Raw genomic sequence first — 18,561 nt, 5'->3', positions numbered from 1 at the left:
GAAATGAATAGCATTTAGGTTAAAAATAGTGTAGACTTTAAAATATCTAGGTATCTGGTGAAAAGCTGCAATGCGGAAGTTGTTTGTTGTGAAAATTGGGCTGGGGGACTTGGGTAGGGGAGTCACCAGGATGTCAAGACTGAAGTGAGTTTCTGGGTTCAGGGAGGGGCAGACACGGACAAAGGGGAGGTCCAGGGTGTTCTAACAGAAGAGAAATGAGATGCTCAAGATGAGGGCCGACTGAAGGGAAAGCTAGCAGGTGAGGCTGGGGACGTGGAGCAGCTGCATTTGCTGAAGGCTTTGGAGAGCCAGGCTGGGAGGTGGAGTTGGTTCATCAGGCCGTCTTGCCAGTGCTTCTGTGTGTGTGTGCTTAAATACAGAGCACAAAGTTTACTGCCAGGCACGTTCGCTGCCCCTGCCCCGGGCCAGGGTATCATGCCGCCCAGTGTTTACCTAGAATGCCCCCCTCCCACTTGACCTGTGCCACCCTAGGTCTGATCAGCTCCTAGCCACCACTACAACCTGGCTCTGAAATCAAGCTATCGTCCCCGAGGCAGTGGAGCCTCACAGTTAACATCGTGGTCTTTTAAATCAGAGAGGGTCCCCGCTATGTCACTTGCCAGCGTTGTGGTCTTGAGCAGGTTACTTGACTTCTCCATGTCTTGGTTTTCTGCTCTGAAAAATGGCAATATTAATTTCTGCTCACCAGTAGGGTCAATGTTAGGATTAAGTGAGATAGCGTGTAGAAAGCTCTTGGCACACAGTGAGATTACCTTATTGTAATGTTTATACGTCTGTCTTCTCTATTGCATTGTGAGCTTTTTGACATCAGGGTTGTCCTTTATTTTGGTAGCTAACACCTCGTTTATTCGTTCATTCTTTTATTTGGCAAATATGCAATGGCTGGATTAGCCTGGTGGGTAATAGGAAGCCTTTGAAGATTCTTCAGCAGGAGAAGGGATAATAACCATGATGGTAAATATCCTATTTGCTAAATAATTAACAAATATTTAGTGTCCTGATGTGTCTAGATTAGCACTCGGCCAATGTTTCCGCACATCACCTTGGTGAACCCTCAAACTCTATGAGGTAGGTAGTATCGTTCCCATTTTACAAAAAAAGAAACTGAAGCCTGGGGAAAAGAGAATATAAAACAGTATTTGAGGAGGATTATAACGTTAGCGCTGGTCAGTCAGTTCAGCCGCTCAGGCGCTGTCCGACTGTTTGCGACCCCATGGACTGCAGCATGCCAGGCCTCCCTGTCCATCACCACCTCCCGGAGCCTGCTCAAGCTCTTGTCCATCGAGTCGGTGATGCCATGTAGAGTCCTCTGCGCTCAACTAGTCTTGGCTGTGTAGATGTGAAAATGAGGCCCCTGATGGGAGGCGAATGGCTCAGGTAGGGGCAGAGGCGGTGCAGAGCCTGGGTCTCTAGGCTGCATCCAAGTGCCCTTCACACTGGATGAGCCGCGAGCTGCCAGAAGGCGGGCTGCAGAGAGCTGGGCGAGGAGGGGTGTTTGTGAGGACGGGGCCTGGCCGGCATCTTATACCTGCTGCTATCTGTCCTTCAGGCCTAAGGAAGATCCTGAAGGTGGTGGGGCAGGTCCCAGATCTGCCGTCCTGCCTGCCCCTGACTGACAACACCCGCATGCTGGCCTCGATCCTCATCAACAAGCTCTATGACGACCTGCGCTGTGACCCCGAGCGCGACCACTTCCGCAAGATCTGCGAGGAGTACATCACGTGAGTCTCCCGGAGGGTCGTGTAACCAAGTGGGGGTCTGGCTGTTGGCCTTTCGAAAGCCAATAAAGAGGCAAGGCTGGTGGGAAGGAAAGCTTGCTTTACTTCAGAGGCCGGCAACCTGGGGGTGGAGGGGAGGGTGGACTCCTGTCCAAAGGCTGAGCTCCCCTCCCGCCCCACCACCACCCTGCTGACAATCAGTGGGCAAGAATTTTTAGAGATGGAAGGAGGGGTGCTACACACAGAAACGGCACAGTCAGCTCTGGCAGTCACCTGGAAACTTGTCATCAGTGGTCTGACCAGCATCATCTTGCTCAGTCCAGTTAGTCTTTAGGGTCAGTTTGTTCCCATTTCTTTGAGGCCAGTTCTCAGAACCGTGGCAGCATTTATCACGGCCACAGTCCAGTCATCACGTAATTGACCTCTTCCACCTGGCGAGAGTTTCAGTATCTTTAAGACAGCTCACAGGATATGGCTCAGAATATTATCTGTGACCCTTGAGGAGAAACTAAACCCTCGACTTAGTTTAATGACTAAACTATTATTATTTGGTTTCATTTGACTGTTTTCCTTTGTGACTGCATTTTCCCACTTCTCTGATTAAATCTGTTGTTCGGCTAAAGTCTTTCCACAGACCAAAGGCAGGTTGAAGACGTGGTGGGGAAGGACCATAGGTCCTGCTCCATTTCAGTCAGGCTCTGTATCCGTCAAATTTAGCAGTGTAAAACAAGAAATGTAATTTATTATCTCACAACAGGACAGCAATTTGGCAGAGGTTCGGCTGGGGGGTTCTGGCTTTGGGGCTTACGCATTAGCCACATGTTGTCCTGGACTGCTGTCATCCGAAGGCTGGACCGGGGCTGGGAGACCTTCCAAGACGTTGCATTAAAGTGGCTGGCACATTGGTGCTCGCTCTTGGGTGGAAGCCACGGTTCCTCCCCGTGCGGATCTCTGCTTATGGTAGCTGGCTTCTCTTTTCCTTTACTCCAATAATCCTCAAACTTGGAAACTGTTCAGATTTCTGGGACTCAGTAGTCTGGGTTGTGGCTCAGGAAGCTGCATGTTTTAAAAGCAGTAGGGGAGTCTTGGGAGGGTGGGAACTCTCCCTTCACTCTGCTTTCCTTTCTCTATTCCAAGGGTTGACAGACTTTTCCTGTAAAGGGCCAGAGAGTGCATTTAGGTTTTATGAAACATGTAGGTCTCTAACACAATGAAAAAAAAAAATAAACAAAACTACTTTAAAATGTAAAAATCGTTCTCAGCTTCCTGGATCCGGGGCCCAGCGCAGTTGGCTCAATCCCATAGTTTCTCCTGATCCCGACTTTGAGTCACTTTTAATGCTCCTCAGGGCTTCTCAGTGGTCTTTTTCTATCTCAGCTTCAGTGTTTGCAGCTAACTTGAGTCTTTCATGAAGGCCCGAGCTGAGTTCCACTAACTATCTCCCAGCCAGTTAAGTTTGGATGGCGGTTTGCCTGTGAATGCTGCCTCTGTGGTCACCTGACACTGAGTCGGGGGGGGGGGGGGGGGGGGGGTCACCACCTTCAACAAGTGGAGCCTGAGGCTGCCACCTCCCACCCCCTGGGGGTGCTTTGTCAGGGGCCAGGGGCTGGGTGGAAGTTCAGATGCCAGCTGGCATTGGTTTAAAAGGCAGACCTCAACTGCTTATTACTTTTTTAAATTATTTGTTCATGGCTTCGCCGGGTCTTCGGTGCTGCGTGCGGGCTTTCTCTAGTTCCGGCAGGCGGGGGCTGCTCTCTGGCTGTGAAGCCTGGGCTCCTCCTTGTGGGGCTCCTCAGTAGTGCGGCTCTCAGGCTCGAGAGCACCAGCGCTAGTTGGGGCACAGAGGCCACAACCAGGAAGGGCTCTGGGTGTCCCAGCACCGAGCAGGAAGATGAAGCACAGGGCATGGACTCTCTGGGCTGGAGGGGCTCTCGGAGCTCCCAAAGCCTGCCCCTCTCCCCCAGAAGGACTCAGCCACTCGCCCAGCCAGAGGCAGAGGTGGGACCGGAGCCCAGGTCTCTGACTCCTGCGCCATGCTCTCCTTTCACTTATACCCCTCTGCTTTTACACCGTGTACGTCTGCCCTGATCCCCCACAACGAACAAACCTGGGCAGATCTCGGAAGGGTCGGGTGTCCCCAGACAGAGGTCTTCCTGTAGAGTAGATGATAGTGGATTTTGAAAGCAACACAGAACCTTCCAGCTCTTCTAGTCCAACTCCTCCCCCTAACTCAACGGGAGAAAGTCTAGGACCAGACAGGGGAGCGGCTGGGCCAGGCAGCGTCATGATTCAGCCGCATCGGGGAGGCAGGTGGTGTGCCAGCCACCCTGGTAGCCCTGGCTGCTGTCCTGTCCCACCAGACATCCCAGCTTCTGGGAAGCCTCTTGGCTGACAGCTCTCACCTGTCACCTCTCTTTGGGGACTTGATTCAGCTAAGGACAGCTATTCACCTTCCCAGGGCAGCCAGCACCCAGTGGTTTGTCCCTCTCTCCAACCTGGAACAACTTTGAATGGTTTCTCAGCTCTGGAACTCTTTGCAAGCTGAAGCTTCGTCATGACTGCATCGCAGTCCAGCACCTCCTTCCATCCAGTCCTGATTTCTTCCCTTTCCCAACAGGTGTTGATCCCGAGCTCTCTCCCTAACAAACGTCCTAGTGTCAGTCCTCATCTGGGTGGGATTCTTGAGGAACACAATGCCTGGCACATCCGTTTTGTCATCTAGCCTCATCATAACTCTGAGGAGCAGTAGTGCTATCCTCAGTGTCCAGATCAAGAGCTGAGGCTCAGAGAGGTTCAGTGACTTGCCTTAGGCCACACAGCATATGAGTTGTGGATCTAGGATGCACAACCAAATCTGCCTGCCCCCGAATCTCCCACTCCCCTGACCACACTTGCCTTCCATTTTAGGGGCACGTTTGACCCCCAGGACATGGACAAGAACGTGATTGCCATCCAGACGGTGTCGGGGATCCTGCAGGGCCCCTTTGACCTGGGCAATCAGCTGCTGGGACTAAAAGGTGTGATGGAGATGATGGTGGCGCTGTGCGGCTCGGAGCGTGAGACGGACCAGCTGGTGGCCGTGGAGGCCCTCATCCACGCCTCCACCAAGCTCAGCCGCGCCACCTTCATCATCACCAACGGTGTGTCACTGCTCAAAGAGATCTACAAGACCACCAAAAACGAGAAGATCAAGATCCGCGCACTGGTGGTGAGTGGGCTGGGTCCCAGACCCTGCACCAGGTACCAGGGATGCCAGAATGAATGGGATGTGGCCCCTGTCTTTGAGGAAACCAAGCTGTAGGCACCCAGACCCACCCACAGGCCTCTGCAGAGCAGGGTGGTAAGCAGAAGACTGTGAGAATGTGGATTCAGGATGGGAAACCATGCTGTATAATGACTGTCTCCTTAATTTTTTTTTTTTTACCATGGGGTATGCAGGATCTTAGTTCCCCCAACAATGATCAAATGCCCCCTGCATTGGGAGCAGAGTCTTAACCATTGGATCACCAACAAGTCCCTGCTCGACGCCATTGAATGACTCAAACACTGATGAGCCTTTGTCCAGCAAGTACTTTCAGTGCAGACTCCAAAAACTCAGTTTCCGTACTTGGTTTCTATATAGCACAGTTAAACCTATTGCATTTTTTCCCATTTTCATTATATAGAAATCACTTTCATTGACCTTTTTCTTGTCAACAATTACAGTGAAGATTTGAGTCATTGATCTGTTTTTCTTTTTTGGTTTATATCAGTTTTTTAAAAAAACTGATTTTAGCTTCTACCATTATGAGTTTTCTCTTATGGAAGACAGACTTTTGTTTTCCCCAGCAAGAGTCCAGTTCTTCCTGGGTAAAATCTGCACATCTGAATCTTCCCCCCACCAAAGTGATTTCATGACCAGGTTTTGTGCCATAAGTTTTATCACTGAGGTTTCAGTTGTGTTAATATTTGGGCTTCCCTAGTGGTTCAGGTGGTAAAGAATCTGCCTGCAAGGCAGGAGACCCAGGTTCAATCCCTAGGTCAGGAATATCTCCTGGAGTAGGGAATGGCTACACACTCTAGTATTCTTGCCTGGAGAATTCCATGGACAGAGGAGCCTGGTGGGTACAGTTCATGGGGTTGGAAAGAGTCGGATACGACTGAGCGACTAACACTAGTATCATCCTAGCTGATTTTTCAAAACGACATGACACGAAGCACCTATGGGGACAAAATAGTGAGCAGGGGGCAAGGGGTAGAGTAAAAGCTTCCAGCTTTGTGGGCATTCACCCTAACCTGGAAGCCTCAGGGAAGGCATCCTGGGAGAGGTGCCACCTGACCAGAGTTCTGTAGAATGCAGAGAGGTTGATCCAGGCAAAGCAAGGGGGCAAAGTATTCCAGCCTCAGGGACGTGTCTGAGCAGGGCCTGGTCCCCAAGCCTGGTGTCTTTAATCCTACAATCCTCTCCTCCTCCCCAGGGACTCTGTAAACTCGGCTCGGCGGGCGGCACAGATTACGCTCTCAGGCAGTTTGCTGAAGGCTCGACAGAAAAGCTGGCCAAGCAGTGTCGCAAGTAAGGGTTTTCCCCCAAGCCCACCATCTCCTCTCAGGGATGTGCCCTAGTGGACGCCAGATCCTGAAAGACCACCCACCTGCCTACTCCCCTGGATCTTTTCGCTCTTGCCCGAGCCTCGGGACCCTTCCCCAGTGCTTCCCTTCCCCCAGGTGGCTGTGCAATGCATCCATAGACACCCGGACCCGGAAATGGGCAGTGGAGGGCCTGGCCTACCTCACGCTGGACGCAGACGTGAAGGACGACTTTGTTCAGGACATCCCTGCCCTGCAGGCCATGTTCGAGCTGGCCAAGGCAAGTGTGGCCCTGACCTCTGGCCCCGGGATCTGCTGGATTCAGGCCCACGGGCTGTCTGCTGAGCCTGGGAAATTGGACGTCCTCCATTCCTCATCCCGACTCCACCCCCTTCTCATCATGTAAACCTGGGTTGGTCATTTCCCTCTGTCTGGTCCTCATCTTTCCTGACCATGAAATGGACTCACAGCTCCTCATGCCTTCCAGGCAGTGGGAGGGTGAGTAAGATGACGGTAGTCTTTTTTCCCTGGAACCCCTTTCAGGAGTGAGGTCTTCAGGGACCAAGAGGTCTTTTTTTGGCCCCTTCCCTCTTTCCCAGTCCCTCCCAGATGCCTTTCTTCCTCTGTTGGACCACCACTGGACCCCGTGTACCCCACCAATGGCTCTTTCTCACCACAAAAGGCAGAAGTGTGGGAGGGCATTTCCATCAGAGGCTGTCCAGGTCCCACCCCATCCCACTGGGCTTTTGAAAGGAGCACAAAGCAATGGGAACACTCAGAGGATGTCCATGCATGCTCTGGGTGCTGTTGAGGCGCGCAGGAGAAATTCATGCGAGCAGAGCCAGTTCCTCTGCCTTGGGGCCTCACCAGCCACGCTCCTCCCAAAGCAGCCTGCCTGCGAGGGAGCCTCTGGGAAGCAGTGGTTTGTTCTCAGGTTTCCTTTCTTCCTGTCTCGACCCCCCGCCACCACCACCATCCACCACCTCTGTCTCCAGACCCCCGACAAGACCATCCTGTACTCAGTGGCCACCACCCTGGTGAACTGCACCAACAGCTACGATGTCAAGGAGGTCATCCCTGAGCTGGTGCAGCTGGCCAAGTTCTCCAAGCAGCATGTGCCCGAGGAGCACCCCAAGGTGGGGATGAGGACGGCCGAGAGGGGGAGGAGGCTGTCCACCGGACCACCAGAGAGGTGGGACGGAAAGTTAGCGATATTTGGGTGGTGTGTGTGTGTGTGCATGTGTGTACGCGTGTGTGTGCGTGTGTGTGTGTGTGTCTGGGAGGATTTGGCAGATGATGCAGATAAAGTGCAGGCTTGGTGGCTCGGATGGTTAAGAACCTGCAATATAGGAGACCCGGGTTTGATCCCCGGGTTTTAAAGATCCCCTGGAGAATGAGATGACAACCCACTCCAGTATTCTTGCCTGGAGAATTCCATGGACAGAGGAGCCTGGCGGGTTACAGCCCAAAGGGTTGCAAAGAGTCAGACACAGACGGAAGTAACAGCACGCACGCACGCATGCAGATAAATTGAAGAGGAGCATGGTCAATTTCCCCCACTAGGTGGCACTTGTGTGTTTTCTTAGTTTAAATGTTCCACTGAGGTGGAGGGGGAATCAACAATTTATAGTCTGGGAAACCAAAGAAAGCCACGATGAATTTTTGCAATGTATGTGGTTGATTTCACGGACACAAGACAGTTCATTATAGTTCATGTTTTCAACATTCATTTTATTTTATTTTATTTTATTCATTTTATTTTCTGGGATGTCTGGATTTTGGTGTGTTGCATTAACTACCAGAGGCTTTTATCCTGTGTGCTTTAAAAAAAAAAAAAGTTATAATCAGAATGTATCTATCATCTTGTATCCAGTTTGGGGGAAATACTTCAGGTCTTTAGGCATGCAGGATCTCAGTTTCCTCAGCAGGGATAGAACCCAAACCCCCCTGCAGTGGAAGCTTGGAGTCTTAACCACTAGAAGTCCCACTGAATAATTTTTATTAATTAATATTTATTTTTGGCTGCACTGGGTCTTTGTTGCTGTGCGAGGCTTTCTCTAGTTGTGTCGAGCGGGGGCTACTCTTCACCGTGGTGCACAGATTTCTCACTGCGGTGGCTTCTCTTGTTACAAAGCTCAGGCTCTAGGCCAATGGGCTTTGGTAGTTGTGGCTCAGGGGTTTAGCTGCCTTTCAGCATATGGGATCTTCCTGGACCAGGGATTGAACTCACGCCCCCTGCACTGGCAGGCGAACTCAGGCACTGGACCACTAGGGAAGTCCCTGAATAATTTTTCAAAGCTGCATAGGATTTCACGCAGGCAAGGGCATATAGCTAGCATGTTCTGCCTCTGTGGAGTTCAAATGTGGCTACCAGAGATGGTCCACAGCTGTCAGCAGCCTCTTCTCAGACACTCTGAGGATTATCTGTGAAAACTGAAGTCGCTCAGTCCGACTCTTTGCGACCTCATGGACTGTAGCCTGCCAGGATCCTCTTTCCAGGCAAGAGTACTGGAGTGGTTTGCCATTTACTATTCAACCCTGAGGCTGACTCTGGGTTTCTGGCAAAATCCAATCCATTGTTTTGTAGGTTTTATCTGCTCTCTCCCCTCTCACTCTGCCCCCACGCATAGCCTAATGAAAAGCCAGCCTTTTGCAAGAAAAGGAACACACAGGTCATCTACGGTTTGGGATGATCTTCCTTATTCCAGGATTGATCTCCTTGCCACCTTTTCATCTCCCCAGGACAAGAAGGACTTCGTGGACATGCGAGTGAAGCGGCTTCTGAAGGCCGGCGTCACCTCGGCGCTGGTCTGCATGGTGAAAGCTGACAATGCCATCCTCACCGACCAGACCAAAGAGTTGCTGGCCAGGTGTGGCTGCGGTGGCCCGGAGCTGGGGTCTGAGGGCCTGCAGGCAGGAGGCTGGGTGGGGACATAGCGATGGCTGGGGGAGTAAGGGAGAGAGGGAGCCACTGGGGCCTGGAGAGGAGGCTGAAGGGGATCCACACGGAAGAGTGACGTGTCAGGGTGGGCCTTCCCGGGTGCAAGTTTGCACTGGGAGGAAGGAGGTCACTGTCCTTTCTGGTGACCTGGTTCCCAGACCCTGACATGCCAGAGGGGAAAGGCACAGTTTCCGTACAGCCTGATGGGGAGGCAGACAGGTTTACAGCTACAACGCGGCGGGTGCCATGATGGGGATAAACAGAGACAAGCAGTGGCAGCCCACTGGCTAGAGGGGAGGGTATGTAGGTGGGCAGCCAGGAAGGCCTCCTGGAAGATGTGACAACTCAAGGGAACCCTGGAGGAAAGAAAGAAGCTGCTCACATGCAGCGGAGGGAAGGGTTCCAGGCGGAGGGAACAGCATATGCAAAGACCCTGAGGATAGAGGGAGAAGGAATGAATGAGGTCACAGTTCTCCAGGAATGTGTCTGGAGCACGGAGTGCACAGGGGAGGGTGGTGCTAGATAAGACCAGAGAGGAAGGCAAGGGCCAGATCATGGAGTTCCGGGCTCCCTCCAGGCGGAAGAATTTTTCCTGGGTGATGGACTGTAGCTTGAAGGGTTCCTTTATCCATGGGATTTTCCTGGTAATTATACTGGAGTGGGTTGCCATTTCATTTTCCAGGGGATCTTCCCTGGGATTGAACCTGGGTCTCCTGCATTGCAGGCAGACTCTTTACCATCTGAGCCACCAGGCAAGCCTAGTGAGCCATTTGGTATCTCCCTAAGCAGGGATGGGGCCACTTTTTGCAGCTGCCTTTGGCCTCTCTTCCTCCCCAGCCACTCAGGTCCATGGCAGTATCTTCCCAAGGTTAGTTCTGGGGCAGGTGCACAGTGGGAATGCTTCCCAGAGTTTCACTGGGTCTCACTGGTTGGCCTGCTGATGCCTGGGAAGGGCGTGCTCACGTCCTGCACGTCCTGTATCCTTGCCCTCCAGGGTATTCCTGGCACTGTGTGACAACCCAAAGGACCGAGGCACCATTGTGGCTCAAGGTGGTGGTAAGGTAATTGAGAGGGATAAGGTTCTTGCCATCCAAGAAAGTGCTCCAGTGGGGAGGAGCTCTCTCACGTGTTTGTGTATGTATCTGTGTGTGTGTGTGTCTGTGCATGTGTGTAATCTGTGTCTATGTGTGTGCGCATAATCTTTGCCTGGCCCAAGAATAATGCACCCCCTGTCCCCGCCCGACCTCTTGGGATACGGTTATTCGGGAACCTGTCTTGTCTGTGCCTGAGTCTGTGATGTGTCATGGGATTTACCGTGGAATCCCATTTATCCTCCTTGCTAGTGGAAGCAAACAGTGCACATAGAGACCATGGGCTTTGGTGTGGGAGGCTTGTCATTGAGTCCTTGCTTGTCCCTTTTTAACTGCACAACTTTGGGCAAATTACTTATCTCTCTGAGTCATAGTTTCCTCTCTGTAAAACAAGGGAAAACATCCTACAGTCATATTGTAGAATGTCACAGGATTAGAGAAAATACACTTAAAAGTGTTGGCTCATGGGAGGTGCTCAGTGAATGGCTGCTCTTATGCTTAGCTTTGACTTAGGCAGAAAGGAAAACATCAGCATCTTGATTTTTCCAAAAGCCAAATGAATGTATGTGGGTTGGGGAGAGTGCCTGCAGAGACCTCCATGTGTGCTGGGGACCAGGGGGAGTGAAGCGATGATTAAGAATTTAACTGTTTTCTGTGATGCTCAGGAGTTGAATCTGTTGCTGAGTCTTCTTGAACTTCTGATGGAACAGACAGTGGCTGGACAGAGAGGCTGGGGAGAGAGGCTTCTGTATATGTGACCGAGGAGTGCTTCTGCCCTTTCCTTGCAGGCCCTGATTCCCCTGGCTTTGGAGGGCACAGATGTGGGCAAAGTGAAGGCAGCCCACGCCCTAGCGAAGATCGCCGCGGTCTCCAACCCAGACATCGCCTTCCCCGGGGAGCGGGTGGGTGGCCGGGGGTGAGGGGCAGGGAGGTGATGGGAGGAGTCTGCTCCCAGGGACCTTTCTCCTTATCACCTCCCCCTGGCTTGGGAGGGGGCATGGTGCCATCACAAAGAGGGTGAAGAGTTGGAGGGGCATGGATTCCAGCCCTGGCTCTGACAAACAAGGCTGCAAAGTAAAGGAAATAACCCCACCCCTCAGGATCATTGTGGAGGTGGAATCAGGCAATGGGTGGGCAAGTGCATGGGAAATTCTAGAGCCGGGCACCTGAAAATGACTGGTGGAGATGGGCTCCATCTGAGGGCGTCTCGACCCCTTCCGCGTAGGTGTACGAGGTGGTGCGGCCACTCGTGAGTCTCCTGAACACACAGAGGGATGGCCTCCAGAACTATGAGGCTCTCCTAGGCCTCACCAACCTGTCTGGGCGGAGTGACAAGCTCCGGTGAGTGGGGGCGTGGAGGGGACGGGTGGAGAGCGGTGTCGCCTCAAGTGTCGGAAATGTCCCAGGAACTGTGCGCGCGCCTACGAGGATGAGCTGGAAGGCCGTGGGTAGAAATGGTGGTGGGAAGGATGTGAGTTAGCGCTTGGAAAAACAGCAGTTGAAGGTGCAAAGCCAAAGGCGACTGGAAAGACGTCCTTCTGAAGTAGTAAAAGAGATCAGGTGGATGAAGGGTGGGATAAAGTGTATTCCTCCTTGGAAGCAAGGAGGAGGTGGAATTGGGCTGAAATTTTTAAGTGGCAGAAAACTCAACTCCAGGTGGTCTCAGCATAATGGGAATTTAATGATTCAGGATATTGGGAGTCATAATGTCTCCTCTAGGATAATCCAGACTCGGGCAGCTTGATGCAGGGGTTACAAAGCTGTCCCAGAATCTACTTCTCTCCCCCTCTGCTGTCTGTATTGTCTTAATTCTCAGACAGACTTTTCCCCTTTCTCATGATCACATGAGGGTTACTCCAGACCTCACATCATGGTTTTATCTCCAGCAGGAGAGAGAAATATACTCTCCAGCGATAATATAGGAGGATCACCAGCTAGGTGACATGTTCATTTGGGATCCCAATGCTATGGCCAGGATGCTGTGCTGTGTCACTGGGGACCCCTCCTGGGGGTGGGATTGTTGGTATTGTATCAGTCACCAAGTCGTGTCCAACTCTTCTGAGACCCCGTGGACTATAACCTGCCAGGCACCTCTGTTCATGAGATTTCCTAGGCAAGAATACTGGAGTGGCTTGCCATTTCCTTCTCCAGGGGCTCTTCCCAATCCAGGGATCGAACCTGCGTCTCCTACGCAGGCAGGCAGATTATTCGCCACTGAACCACCAGGGAAGCCCAGGGGTGGGATCACCACTATCTAAACGGTGCTGGCTGAGGATGGCTAAAACCCCAACTGGTCTTTACAGAGGACTCAGCAGGCTCTCTTCCTCCACCCCTCACACCTTAGGAAGAAGATCTTTAAGGAGAAGGCCTTGCCGGACATTGAGAACTACATGTTTGAGAACCATGACCAGCTACGGCAGGCGGCCACTGAGTGTATGTGCAACATGGTGGTGAACAAGGAGGTGAGGGGGCTCAGGATGCACGTGACCAAAGCGTGGAAAGCGGGGCCTAGATGACAGCTCTCCTCCCCGAGGAGCCCCAAAGGAGACGAAGGAAAATATGCAAAGTGATGTTATCCCTAGCTGAAGCTTGGATCCCAAAGCTTGGGCAGGGCTGGGGGCGGGGGGATTCCCATTTCCCCAAGTTATTTACTAAATAGTCTCATAGCAAAAGACGAGGCCAGGGTCTCTTGGAAGTCAAGAGAGGTTAGACCATTTGCAGCTGTTGAAGTGGCACACATATAAAAAAATGAAGAAATGCAACAAGTTGCAAGGAATTTTGGATTATGTTAAATGGTAACATTTAATGACAGATTGCTGTTTCCATAGAAACTGCAATGCATTATAATGCCGTTTGTCACAGATTAATTATAGAATTTGTAAAAATACAATGAATTCAGAACACATCAATGGCTTCACAGTCCAGTACTAGGAGAAATCATCACCACATGATGAACGAATGTCTCTTCTTTTCCATCCTGGCAGAGCACTGCTGTGCTGGTAGGTTGAACCTCATTAGAGGTAACAACAGGGTTGAAATCTGAGGCCCTTTGTGAATGTGACACCCTGGCCAAGTGGCCCTCCTGGGTCCAAGTGTGAGACCCACTGTGTTCCCCCTTAATTTTTTTTAACTTTTTTGACTGTGTCCCATGGCATGTGGGACCTTAGTTCCCCAAACAGGGCTTGAACCCACGCCCCCTGCATTGGAAGTGCAGAGTCTTAGCCACTGGACCGCCAGGGAAGTCCCGCCCCTCAATTCTTAATTCAAGTCCTAGACGTTCTCACTGTTAAAGGAGGAAAACTTGATCCATGAAAACCTTTTAAAGTCAAAAGAAAGCTATTGTGGTCCACCAGGGAGCTGGTCTGAGGCTGGATTGGAGGCCTGGCAGCCGCATGGGAGAAGAGAGTATGTCCAAAAACAGCAGAGGGGAGAGTGATGGGAGGGGAGCAGCTTTCCCCCAGGGAGGACCAGCTGTCACAACAAACAACCAAATGAATGCTGGTCCCAACAGGATGGACGTTCATTTCTCTGTTCAGTTCAGCTCAGCCGTTCGGTCATGTCCAACTCTTTGCGACCCCACGGACTGCAGCATGCCAGGCCTCCCTGTCCATTCCCAACTCCCAAGGCTTACTCAAGCTCATATCCATCGAGTTGGTGATGCCATCCAACCATCTCATCCTCTGTCGTCCCCTTCTCTTCCTGCCTTCTTTCCCAGCATCAGGGTCTTTTCCAGTGAGTCAGTTCTTCACGTCAGGTCGCCAAAGTATTGGAGTTTCAGCTTTAATATCTGTCCTTCCAATGAATATTCAGGACTGATCTCCTTTAGGATGGACTGGTTGGATCTCCTTGCAGTCCAAGGGACTCTCAAGAGTCTTCTCCAACACCACAGTTCAAATGCATCAATTCTTCAGCACTCAGCTTTCTTCATAGTCCAACTCTCACATCCATACATGACTACTGGAAAAAAACAGCTTTGACTATAAGAAACCATAGACGGACCTTTGTGGGCAAAGTAATGTCTCTGCTTTTTAATATGCTGTCTAGGTTGGTCATAGATTTTCTTCCAAGGAGCAACCGTCTTTTAATTTCATGGCTGCGGTCACCATCTGCAGTGATTTTGGAGCCCAAGAAAATAAAAGTCTCTTTCCACTGTTTCCCCATCTATTTGCCATGCAGTGATGGCACCAGATGCCATCATCTTCGTTTTCTGAATGTTGAGCTTTAAGCCACCTTTTCACTCTCCTCTTTCACTTTCATCAAGAGGCTCTTCAGTTCTTCTTCACTTTCTGCCATAAGGGTGGTGTCATCTGCATATCTGAGGTTATTGATATTTCTCCCGGCAATCTTGATTCATTTCACATCATTTCTTGCTCACGTTGGGGTCAGGTGGCTTGCTTCCAAGCAGTGACTTGGGGGTGCAGGTTTGTTCGATCGTCACCTGCCCTCATCCAAGAAAGGACTGTCTCCCCCGCTGCCCCTTGGGAGTGGTCTCCACTCAGATGGGGATGGGCAGACAGCCCATGAGAGACTCCCTAGCACTCTGCCGCGGTGGCCTAGCAGTGACACATCACTTCCCTTCACGTCCTGTGATGAGAGCAAGGTCCTGGCCACAGTTAGTGCAAGAGGTGGGCACGCAGTTCTTCTGGGGCAGCTGCTTCCCTGTCCCACCTGTCCCTGTGAGGGGACTGTGCTAAGCATCACTGCACTCTTACCTCTGAGGACCACTGCTCCAACTTCGTGCAGGTAGAGGTTTATAACCTGAGCAGCTGTGACCTTTGACTTCTTTTAGCATTTCACTTCTAGGACACGCCGCCCAGCAAAAATGCCCTTAAACTTAACCAACCAGGTTTTACTGCAAAGCAGAGGGGTAGGAGGCTCTTCTCCTGGCTCTGGGCACCTTGGGAAGCCTCATCCCCGACCTGGTAAATGGTACAGCAGCTCTTGACTACCATGCAAACTACCCAACTACCCAGAGATGCTCTTGCCAAGCCTCTGTGCCTTCAGGGACCGCAAAGGCATTTTATGGCAGACATGAAGGCCCATCTGTTGTGGGAGAAACATTCCAGTTTTCTCCAAAGGGAAGAGATGGGGCTCTACAGGCAACATCCACCCTTCAGGAGTCTGTACCTGCCCTTTCCCCAAGGGTGGAGAGCTGAATGCAAACAGAGGTGACAGCGAATGCTATGTAAGGAATTCCTTATTCTCTATAACGTTTAAACTGGAGGAGTCTGCAGTCTTTTCATCTAGCTAGTCAAAGACTTCCTGGAGGAGGTGTCAATGAGTGCTTTGCTCAAAGCAAAGCTCTGAGTGATCTTGAGTCAGAGAACACGGCTCCAGATGCGTCTTCCCCTCCCCGGGCTGGGCAGGTGGGGGCTTTTTTCTCTGAGCCGCGTACCTGCCTCCCATAGGTACAGGAGAGGTTCCTGGCCGATGGCAACGACCGGCTGAAGCTGGTGGTGCTGCTCTGTGGCGAGGATGACGACAAGCTGCAGAACGCGGCTGCGGGGGCCCTGGCCATGCTGACAGCATCGCATAAGAAACTGTGCTTCAAGATGACTGAAGTGGTGAGAGCAGGCCCTGGGGACCCCCAGCCCCAGACCACACTGCCCTGCGTGATCCTCTGCGGGGGAGGCCAGCCCCGGGGTGTCTGTTCCTGCCAACGCAAGAGGGGGCTGTTCATGCTGCAACCTCTACACTCCTTATCTGGACACCCTAAATGTGCGAACTCACTTTGGTGGTGCTCATCACTCATTATGCAAGAATAATAACAATAATAACAGCACTAACTACTGCCGTGGAGTCCATAAGCTCCTCAAGAGCAGCGGAGATGAGGATGGGGTACCATAGGAGCTCACAGTTTGGCAAAGAGGCTCTTAGATTCTCTTAAGAGCACATGGTGGCCAGACCCTTTGTGGGACTGTGGCCATTTCTGCAGGTGTAATGAGAGTGATACGGACATAGTTGCAAACATAGGGGTACAAAATGAAACTTTCCTTATTTCACCAAACTGAAGTTTGTGAAAAACTGATGGTGAAAAAATGTAAACATCTCAATTCAAATGTATTAAAGCAAGTCTGCTTTAAAGGCAGGCTCTTCGGTGCTCTGTGACAATCTAGAGGGGTGGGATAGGGGAGGAGTTGGGAGGAGGATTCAACAGGGAAGGGACATATGAATGCCTATGACCAATTCATGTTGCTGTGTGTCAAAAAACATCCCAATATTATTAAGTAATTATCCTCTAATTTAAAAAATATATATTAAAAAAAAGAATAAAAGGCAAGCTCTTTTAGATAGCCAGCTCAAGGTGGGGCTATGTATGTGTGTGTGTGTTTTCTAAGTTCCATGGAGGCTTATACTGTCCTGGCATAGGGAGAGGGTCTCTTTCCTGGATATAGCTCATCCTGCTTGGTCCCTGGCCTTCAGCCTTTTCCATAAGGCAGGTTTCTCAAAACTGTAAGGTGTGTAAGAGTCATCGGGAGGGCTAGTTAAAAAACTTTCCCCAGGATAATTCTGACTGAGTAGGTCAGAGGTGGGGTGCTTCCAGCCTGGGGACCACAGGCTGCTGCGCTAAAGCAGCGTTTCTCAGGGCACATGGGTTGGCAGAAGCAGCCGTTGTGCATGTGCCCAGAGTTAGAATCCTCCTTTCTGCACACCCTCCATCCCCATTCCGCTTAGGCATGCAGCAGGCCCGTCCCTCTGCTTCTCATGATGCTTAAAAATTAAGTGGATGGGTGGATGTTTATTCTGTACTATTTCCAGATGTGTGACTGTAGCTAAGTTACTTCCTGCCCCTGAACCTCAATCCCTCCACTTACAAAATGAAAAGGACTGGATAATTTCGCGTCTCTTTTAATTCTCCAGCTCCTGCCCTGGTAAGGAGATGGACATCATCCAGCTAGTTCCAAGAGGCTCAGCTGGGCATACGCTGAGACCATAGAGATAATCAGATATGCACTTGCCCTTTCAGAGTTCAGAATCTGGGCTTGGCCAATGCCTTTGTTTATCTTGTCCAGAATCTCCTTTCTCTGTCCCCTCCACTGATTCCTCCAATCTGTCTCTATCCTCCTCCCCGCCTCCAGACAACTCAGTGGTTGGAGATTCTACAGCGGCTTTGCTTGCATGACCGGCTGTCAGTTCAACACCGGGGCCTGGTCATTGCCTACAACCTGCTGGCGGCTGATGCTGAGTTGGCCAAGAAGCTGGTGGAGAGTGAGCTGCTGGAGATCCTGACTGTGGTGGGCAAGCAAGAGCCAGACGAGAAGCGGGCAGCGGTGGTGCAGACAGCTCGGGAATGTCTCGTCAAATGCATGGATTATGGCTTCATTAAACCAGTGTCTTAGACAGGGGGCCAGGGGGAGACTGGGGCTGCTCCTGTAACTGTGCAGAGTTCTGAGCTGAGAACTCTTGGGGTATCAGTTCCATTAGGGATCACTGCAGCCACGATGAGGTGTCCATGTAAAAGAAAGACTGTGGATTGTTCCCTGAGTTGTACATCTTCCCTTTTGTTCTAGGAAAGTTTGCATATTTCATTAGCTCTCTTGCTCCTTAACATCTGTCAAGTTCCAGAAATTCCTAGAATAATTTTCATCTGTGATTAGGAAGGCAGGTTGGATAATTCTTTCTGTACCCATTCCAAAGGCCGGGATAATGGACTGGAGTTCTTTACCTTTTGGAACTGGATTGTGCGGTGGAGTAGGAGCTGACAGGTCCTACTATGAATGTGTGAAGTAGTGTGACTGTAAAGGTTAGTGCTGGTGTGCCTGGGTGCTGGTCTTTCTGGTTTTTATACCCTGTCTCTCCTGCTGTTTGAATAGGGCTGCCTGTAACTGCATGTTTCAGCAGCAGCGCCCGTCCCACACCCGTGTGCATTCCTTTCACTTAACTATGATGGAAATACAGCTGATGTTCAATAGTCTGACGTGACTTTTGCAGTTTGCTTGGGGAAATCTTCTAAGCAAGATGGATGTGATGAATATAAATAAGATGAACTCAAAGTACTTCAGGTGAAAAAAAGATCCATTTGTTCATATATTTTGTCAATACAGGGAAATAATTGACATTGTTAGAACTAGTGTTCAAACATTGTCATCCATATTCTTTTTTTTCTGTGTGAGGGTGTTTTTCTGGCTCTCACCCCCGACATCTTGGTTTTTATTTCCTCTGGGTTGGGCTTAATTTCTGGCAAGCTCTTTCCATGTGGTGAGATAGTCCCCAGAAGCGCCAT

General features: G+C 50.9%; 1 protein-coding gene across 1 annotated transcript in view; it reads left to right on the top strand.

Annotated features, from left to right (window-relative positions):
• Nucleotides 1-18,334, top strand: part of UNC45B (unc-45 myosin chaperone B) — a 30,722-nt gene extending 12,388 nt beyond the window's left edge. The window contains exons 9-20 of the mRNA XM_005693206.3: nucleotides 1,571-1,742; nucleotides 4,647-4,947; nucleotides 6,197-6,291; nucleotides 6,444-6,585; nucleotides 7,301-7,441; nucleotides 9,048-9,175; nucleotides 10,241-10,307; nucleotides 11,126-11,239; nucleotides 11,563-11,678; nucleotides 12,682-12,799; nucleotides 15,746-15,901; nucleotides 17,417-18,334. Of these exons, the coding sequence (XP_005693263.2) occupies nucleotides 1,571-1,742; nucleotides 4,647-4,947; nucleotides 6,197-6,291; nucleotides 6,444-6,585; nucleotides 7,301-7,441; nucleotides 9,048-9,175; nucleotides 10,241-10,307; nucleotides 11,126-11,239; nucleotides 11,563-11,678; nucleotides 12,682-12,799; nucleotides 15,746-15,901; nucleotides 17,417-17,677 (1,811 nt within the window). The 3' untranslated portion in view covers nucleotides 17,678-18,334. The remainder of the gene's footprint in view (nucleotides 1-1,570; nucleotides 1,743-4,646; nucleotides 4,948-6,196; nucleotides 6,292-6,443; nucleotides 6,586-7,300; nucleotides 7,442-9,047; nucleotides 9,176-10,240; nucleotides 10,308-11,125; nucleotides 11,240-11,562; nucleotides 11,679-12,681; nucleotides 12,800-15,745; nucleotides 15,902-17,416) is intronic.

This window comes from Capra hircus, chromosome 19 (assembly GCF_001704415.2).
Source record: "Capra hircus breed San Clemente chromosome 19, ASM170441v1, whole genome shotgun sequence".
In the NCBI taxonomy this organism is placed as follows: Eukaryota; Metazoa; Chordata; class Mammalia; order Artiodactyla; family Bovidae; genus Capra; species Capra hircus.
Note: the sequence above shows the minus strand (reverse complement) of the source record. Positions and strands in the feature narration are given on the sequence as shown.